The 7,151-nt window shown below is 37.5% G+C and overlaps 1 protein-coding gene across 1 annotated transcript; it reads left to right on the forward strand.

Moving 5' to 3' along the window:
* The first annotated feature begins 390 nt into the window (after window positions 1-390).
* LOC132059652 (acetylornithine aminotransferase, mitochondrial-like) lies at window positions 391-5,573 on the forward strand. Its single transcript, XM_059452336.1, has 3 exons — window positions 391-950; window positions 2,237-2,671; window positions 4,684-5,573. The coding sequence occupies exons 1-3, from the start codon at window positions 555-557 to the stop codon at window positions 5,221-5,223; spliced, it is 1,371 nt and encodes a 456-aa protein (XP_059308319.1). The 5' UTR covers window positions 391-554; the 3' UTR covers window positions 5,224-5,573.
* The last annotated feature ends 1,578 nt before the right edge of the window (window positions 5,574-7,151 follow it).

Consider the following 7,151-nt stretch of genomic DNA (forward strand, 5'->3'; position numbering starts at 1 on the left):
TTTGACTGAGCGGGGATAGAATCTCGGAATATTTTCGGCCACCTTTTTAAGAGACGGACAAAAATTAAAGACCAACAATTTGAGGGGAAAAAGTTAAAGACCACCCCAAAAGAAGGGCAATCCGCGCAAAAAAATGGACATATTTTTCTAATGTCATGTGGTAATTTTTTTCCTGATGTGTCGAGTGTGATTCGTTTAAAAAAATATCTCCATGACTGTAAAAAAATAAGTCTATCCATTTTTTTAAACCAATCAGACCTGACTCACCAGAAAAAAATTACCATATGACTTTAGAAAAATATGTCTACTAAAACAAATAGAGACCTTTTTTTAAAGCCACATAAATTTTTTTTAATAAAAAAATAAGCTAAATAATTTTTATAAAAAAGTACCGTCAGCAAAAAGATATAATACGACACTTTTTCAAGGTATCTCTGCAAGATATATTTGCATCTTTCCCTATAAATAAAGAAGAGAGAGAAAAGAAAAGGGTGGCTTTGCAGGCTCAGACACAGTGGAAACGCTTTTTCCTTTTTGTCAATCTGCCATCAGCAATGAGCTGCTATTCATCATCCCTTTTCCTCAACAACATCCTTTCTCCATCAACCCATCTCCACCGTTCATTCAAGAATGGTAGATTGGGTATTAGAATCACTGCTTGCCTTAACATGGAAGTGCAGTCACCCAATTTGGAGTCATCCAAGTTGAGCAAAGAGGTGATTAAGGAATCTAACAAGGTTTTTGTGGGTACATATGCTAGGGCCTCATTGGTTTTGTCCAGTGGCAAAGGGTGTAAATTGTATGATGTTGAAGGGCAAGAGTATTTGGACTTGACTTCTGGTATTGCTGTTAATGCACTTGGACATGCTGATCCTGATTGGATTAAGGCTGTTACCCAACAAGCTAATATCCTCACTCATGTTAGCAATATCTACTATTCTCTCCCTCAGGTACCAACCTTTCTTTTGTTCACTCTTTGTTTCAGTTTGTTTGTTTGATTCTGACTTGACACAGAGTATAAGAAAGTAAAGAAGAAAATTTACCATGCCCCCCCCCCCCCCAAAAAAAAAGGTAAAGAAGATTATGGTCTTAAATTAAAGATACGTAGAATGTATCAAAATGCTCTTTAAAATCTTGTGTCTTGAACATGCCACGTGGAAAGTTAGAATTAAAGAGTTGTCAAAAAAGAAAGAAAGAGACTTTCTTTTTTAGACGGACATAATAGGAAAGTACAAAACAACAACATACCCTGTATAATCCCACCAAGTGTAGAGTATACGCACCTTACCCCTACCTTGCGATGGGTAGAGAGGTTGTTTCCGATTGAACCTCGGTTAAAAAAGAGAGATGAAAAAGCAGCGGTATAATAATAAGTAATAGCAGCAAGATAATAAGATAACGGAGTGAATGAAACAATTAGGTAAGGTAGTGCTATGAATCTACGCATAAGCAACCGTAACAAAGATACTGATACTCCTAGTACGACAAAGAAATCTGTGCAGCAACCTACTAACCCTCTACCCTGATACTCGATCTCCACACACTCCTTTTATAGTGCAAATGATACTGTTGTAGTTTTTTACTGCTATTCTTGGAATGAAGCAGGCCCAAATAGAGTGGGATGGATATAGATGATCATATAGCTGAGCCTACTAGTTTTGGATTGAGGCATATGTTGTTTATGCTTCTAACATAGTCAGAATGAGGACGATGAATATTACCCAATTCGATTATGTTCAATGTTATGTTGGTGTGCTTACACAAAGAGTGTGATCTTTACCAAATATTATAGTAGTCCTGCCCTTCGACAAGAGCAGTTACACCTTTTCTATATATGCATTAAGTGAATAGACTCAAAGTATATATGGTTCCGGCTTAGAAAGAAATAGCATTATCTCATTGTGGATTCATTTGTGCAACTGAATGGTATGAAGTGATAGTTGGAACTTACTAGCAGTGTGTAAGTTTCTTTCTTTTTTCTGGATTTTTTGGGAAGCGGTCACGAGAGAGGTCTTATTCAGCAGAGCTTTCCTGTACATGTTTATTCCAGTTGTTTCTATGTCTATAACTTGAGCTATCACTTAATTATCTTCTCTTTTTTTATTTTTGACCAAGGTCACTTAATTACCTTGTTAACTGTAATTCTGTATATGATTAATAATTGAGGCTTCAAGGAGCATCTTTTCTCAGGAACTTTGGAAATAACACTAACATAGTGTTGTATTATTTCTTACAGCTGGAGCTTGCAAAAAGGCTTGTTGCTAGTTCTTTCGCAGACCGTGTTTTCTTGTCAAACTCCGGAACAGAAGCAAATGAAGCTGCAATTAAATTTGCAAGGAAGTTTCAGATATTCTCGCATCCGGATGAGCAGCAACCTCCTGTGGAATTTATTGCCTTCTCCAATTGCTTCCATGGAAGGACAATGGGTGCTGTTGCTTTGACAAGCAAAGAGCATTACAGGTCACCTTTTGAACCTGTAATGCCAGGAGTTAACTTCCTTGAGTATGGAAATATTCAAGCAGCAACAGAACTAATTCAGAGTGGTAAAATAGCTGCTGTATTTGTTGAACCAATCCAAGGTGAAGGTGGCATATATAGTGCAACAAAAGAATTCTTACAAGCACTGCGGACTGCCTGTGATAATGCAGGTTCTCTTCTTGTCTTTGATGAGGTAAGAAACTTTCAGATTATTTTTTATGCTTGTGGCCCATATAGTGAATCGGCCCTAAGAAAATGAAAATAAACATACAAGCAGAAAGTGACACATGGCTTTGTGATGTAGTAATATATTGCACTATTTTCGTTAGCCAAATCTCTAAAATTCATCAAAAAGAAAACATATGAAAAAATTTGCCAGAAGTTTTGCATATTGAAACTTATAGAGAAGTTCAGCATTTTGCACTTATGGTAAGTAGATCTTTTGGTTGAAATAGTTCTGAACATTTGAGCACAGTGCAGAGTCTTATGGTCAATTCCTGACTATTACTGTTAAACTGAGAGGAATATTCCCCCCAACTCATATTCCACAAAGGGAAACTGGAAACTGTTTTATCCTTTAGTTGTCCTCTGTATAAATTGAGAGGAAAATTCCCCCCAACTCATATGTATTCTTGCCTTTCTTTTTTACTTTAAGCTTTGATTCACACACCTTTTTAAAAAAAAAAAAAAAAAACTTGACATATTTCCTACCATTTGTCAAATTAAAATACACTACACCACTTTCAACCTTCATACTATTTTCAGCACCTAAATCATTTCTATTTTGTGACTGTTAAAAAAAAATCATTTCTATTTTGTTACGTTAGACTACTTTAAACTATTTTTCATTTTGTCTTAAAATATTTAAGAGAGTCGATCACGCAAAGTGACTACTGTATTTCCTTTCCATAATTGATTTTGAAATGTTGAAGGGGAGCCTTGGCATAACTGGTAAAGTTGCTGCCATGTAACCAGGAGGTCACGGGTTTGAGCCGTGGAAACAGTCTCTTGCAGAAATGCAAGGTAAGGCTGCATACAATAGACCCTTATGGTCCGGCCCTTCCTCGGACCCCGCGCATAGTGGGAGCTTAGTGCACCGGGCTGCCCTTTTTTTTTTTTTTTTTACTTGATTTTGAAATGCATTACTTGAGCCGGGGTTCTATCGGAAACATCCTCTCTACCTTCACAAGTTAGGGGTAAGGATGCGCACAGTCCACCCTCCCCAGACTCGACTTGTGGGATTACACTGGGTATATTGTTGTTGTTGTCCTCTGTTTGATTGGTAGGGAATTAATCTCTAAGGGACAGTCACTACTGCACATGATGTTACGCCTTGGTTTTGCTGAAGAAATGCAATAGGTAATAGGGGAATTGGTAGGATCATGGAATATGAGATCAGGGTCCAGCATTTTGCTTTAACCAATATCAAATCTAGGGAGTTGTGGCTTTCGGGAGGAGTTGCAATGAACTACTAATTACGCTAGTGTAGTACTTCAATTATTCCCTGTTCTTTTGAATTCTTAGCTTAAACTCATTACCCCAATTTTGTCTTTTCTATTTACTTTTTCCTCAATGCTATTCTCGAGTAATTTTTAGCCTATAACATAAACGGGAGTAATGACTTCCCTTGAAATACTTATTTATTCTTCCAAATTGTATATGGAATTAGTATTTTGGTAATTAAAAAAGCTAAAAAGATGAGAAATTCCATTATTTGGGTTCTTCATTCTTAAATTTTGAATTAGGATATGATAACATTATATTCTTGCTTGGATACTCAGTACTGGGCAATGTTTCAAAAGGACCTGGTTACTTGTGCAAATGCAGCTTTTTATTCACCCAGGTCAACATTATTTTAGTAATTACTCAAGGGAAAAACTTACTGTTCTTGTTGTTTATGTATAGTCGATCCACTATAAGCTGGTACATAGGATTAAGGTTCTGTATGTTCATTCACTGAATCACTGAGAGCAGCATATTGCCCAAAATTGGTTTATTATATTGATTGTATAGATAAATAACTAACTGGAGATATATGAATGCCATCTACCTGTCCAAATATAAATGCCATTTCAAACTTTACTTTGATGATTGACTACTTGGTTCATTGCTCTCATGACAATGATTGTTCTGGAATTAATTTGGATGGAATGTGTCAACGCTCAACACTCTACTGAAGCATTTACTTGTTTCTTCTTCTATTAGGTTCAATGTGGTCTAGGAAGAACTGGTCATCTTTGGGCTCATGAAGCTTATGGCATATACCCAGATATAATGACTCTTGCAAAGCCTCTTGCTGGAGGTCTACCTATAGGGGCGGTGTTAGTGACTGAAAGAGTTGCTGCTGCCATCAATTATGGGGATCATGGTAGCACCTTTGCTGGTGGTCCTCTTGTTTGCAATGCTGCTGTTGCTGTGCTGGACAAGATCTCTGAACCAGCTTTCCTTGCCAGTGTCACCAAGAAAGGTCAATATTTCAGGGAATTGCTAGTTACGAAATTAAAAGGAAACTCACATGTCAGAGAAGTACGTGGTGTGGGGCTTATTATTGGGATAGACCTTGATGTACCAGCATCTCCACTGCTCGATGCATGTCAACAATCTGGCCTTCTTGTATTAACGGCAGGAAAAGGAAACGTTGTGAGGCTTGTACCACCATTGACCATCACGGAGCAAGAATTGGACCGTGCAGCTGAAATCCTATTCAATTGTCTTCCAGTACTAGATAAGACCAACAAGAATTAGGATTAAATGAAGGGATTTTGCATTTCTACCTTTATGTGGAGCTTCACAGAGCCAGATGCATTGCTGATGTAGATCACTTTCATGAGAAGTATAGGAAGTGTATCTGTGCGCAATGTTAAAGGTATCATCTTTGATGAAGCTCATGTTGTACCTGATTGCATCATTTTGTTGGCTGAAGATTCATTTAGGAGCAAATTGGTTCTCGGAACAGTTTATAAGTGTTAGATGTATCGTCAATTTTCACCAGCTGAATTAAAGCTGATGGATGGTGTCCACTGTAATAAAGATTATATCCATTGAAACTTTTGTTTTGTGTATGAATAAACATAATGTGTCAGGTTGCATCCTTACCTTGGAAGAGCTATAATTTAAATAGTTGGCACTGGACTCTCTCAGAACCATTGCCTCTCAGTATCTCCAGAAGGATCAGACTTGGTCTCTTACTCATCAATATTTGACCATTAAACTATGCACAACTGCACTCAATACCATCTTCTATTGCCTGCTTTGCCTTATGGTTACTCTCAACTTCAATCACACATGTGCCAGTCTTTTGCGCTAGAGATAAGAATACTACTGTTGGTTCGTAGTCTTTTGTGGCAAATCTTTAGTACAATGTCATTACTTTCCAGAATATTTTTTTGGCATAGTCTTATACTTTTGCTCGAGCACTAGTTGCAGCTGAATTTGGATAAAGGAATTGCGTTAACTTAGGTTTGTTGGGTAGCTTAAGACTTCTCCCTCTTTCGTGAAAGCTTTGATAAAAGCTCGTGCGATATGCAAAAAAATGAAAAAAAAAATCTCGGGTACCAGCCGCTGTGTATTTCTAAGTGTTTTTTTAGAATCTACAACAGAAAAATGAAAATAATCCACCAAAATGAAATGCATGTTATGAAATAATAATAAAAGGACACGACAACAAGAGATATAGCCAAAGAAACTGGGGAGAGGTCGAGAGATTTTATTGCTCTTTCAAATTGATGTACAAATGAACTGAATGAACTTCCTATTTATAGAAGAAAAGAAGCTGATGTGAGGCTTTTCAGGAAGCTGTTGCGAAGCTTTTCAGAAGCTGTTGACAAGCTGCCTGCTTGAGCTACTTGCAAGCTACCTGATTGAGCTACTCTCAAGCTGCCTGCTTGATTGCAAGCCTGAGGAAGCTGCTGCAAGGCTTTTTAGGAAGTTGCAGAGAAGAAAACGTCCTTCGCGCAAGTTTTTTTGCTTCCTGCATCCTTACGAGTTTTTTCCAGATTTTCTCTTTAGTATCAATTGCATTGAATACAAATTTTACAAATTGCATTCGTTTTTCTGAATTCACTCTTCCCTGTTCTTGGACTGAAAATAAAAGAGGGTCTTTCAAATTTAAACTCGATTTTGGTTCGGGGATGCGATTCGCCAAGCTGGGGCAAATCTTTCCTCTATCTCTAAAGGGGCATTCAACGACTTGACTATAAGGAAAGGGCCGGGGTTCGAATCAATACTCTTGTATGTATTCCTTGCAACCTGCCTGCATGAGCTACTTGGAAGCTGCCTGCTTGATTGCAAGTTTATTCAGTTGCAAGCTTATCCAGGAAATCGTGTATTTCAATGGACATTCATAATATGGTGTATTTATAACACCCCCCTTGGATGTTCATTAATAAATAATATGCCCCGTTAAAACCTTAATAGGAAAAACCCAATGGGAAAAATCCTAGTAAAGAAAAAGGAGTACACGTATCTAGTAATACGCATTGCTTGGCGCCTCATTAAAAACCTTACCAGGAAAACCCAAATGGGACAAAACCTTGATTAAGGGAAAAATAGTAGAGCACGTATTTACTCCCCCTGATTAAAGCATCACATAATTCTTGAAGATGATGTACTTCGATCTTGTAGAAAAACTTATCATATCTTAAGGTTGGCGGAGCATTTGTGGTCACATCTGT

Source organism: Lycium ferocissimum, chromosome 6 (assembly GCF_029784015.1).
Source record: "Lycium ferocissimum isolate CSIRO_LF1 chromosome 6, AGI_CSIRO_Lferr_CH_V1, whole genome shotgun sequence".
NCBI lineage: Eukaryota > Viridiplantae > Streptophyta > Magnoliopsida > Solanales > Solanaceae > Lycium > Lycium ferocissimum.

Excerpts from the sequence above, each read along its gene's own strand:
- LOC132059652 (XM_059452336.1), top strand. The coding sequence starts at position 555 with ATGAGCTGCTATTCATCATCCCTTTTCCTCAACAACATCCTTTCTCCA. Across the intron at positions 951-2,236 it reads TCTACTATTCTCTCCCTCAG|CTGGAGCTTGCAAAAAGGCT; the intron begins GTACCAACCTTT and ends TATTTCTTACAG. Across the intron at positions 2,672-4,683 it reads CTCTTCTTGTCTTTGATGAG|GTTCAATGTGGTCTAGGAAG; the intron begins GTAAGAAACTTT and ends TTCTTCTATTAG.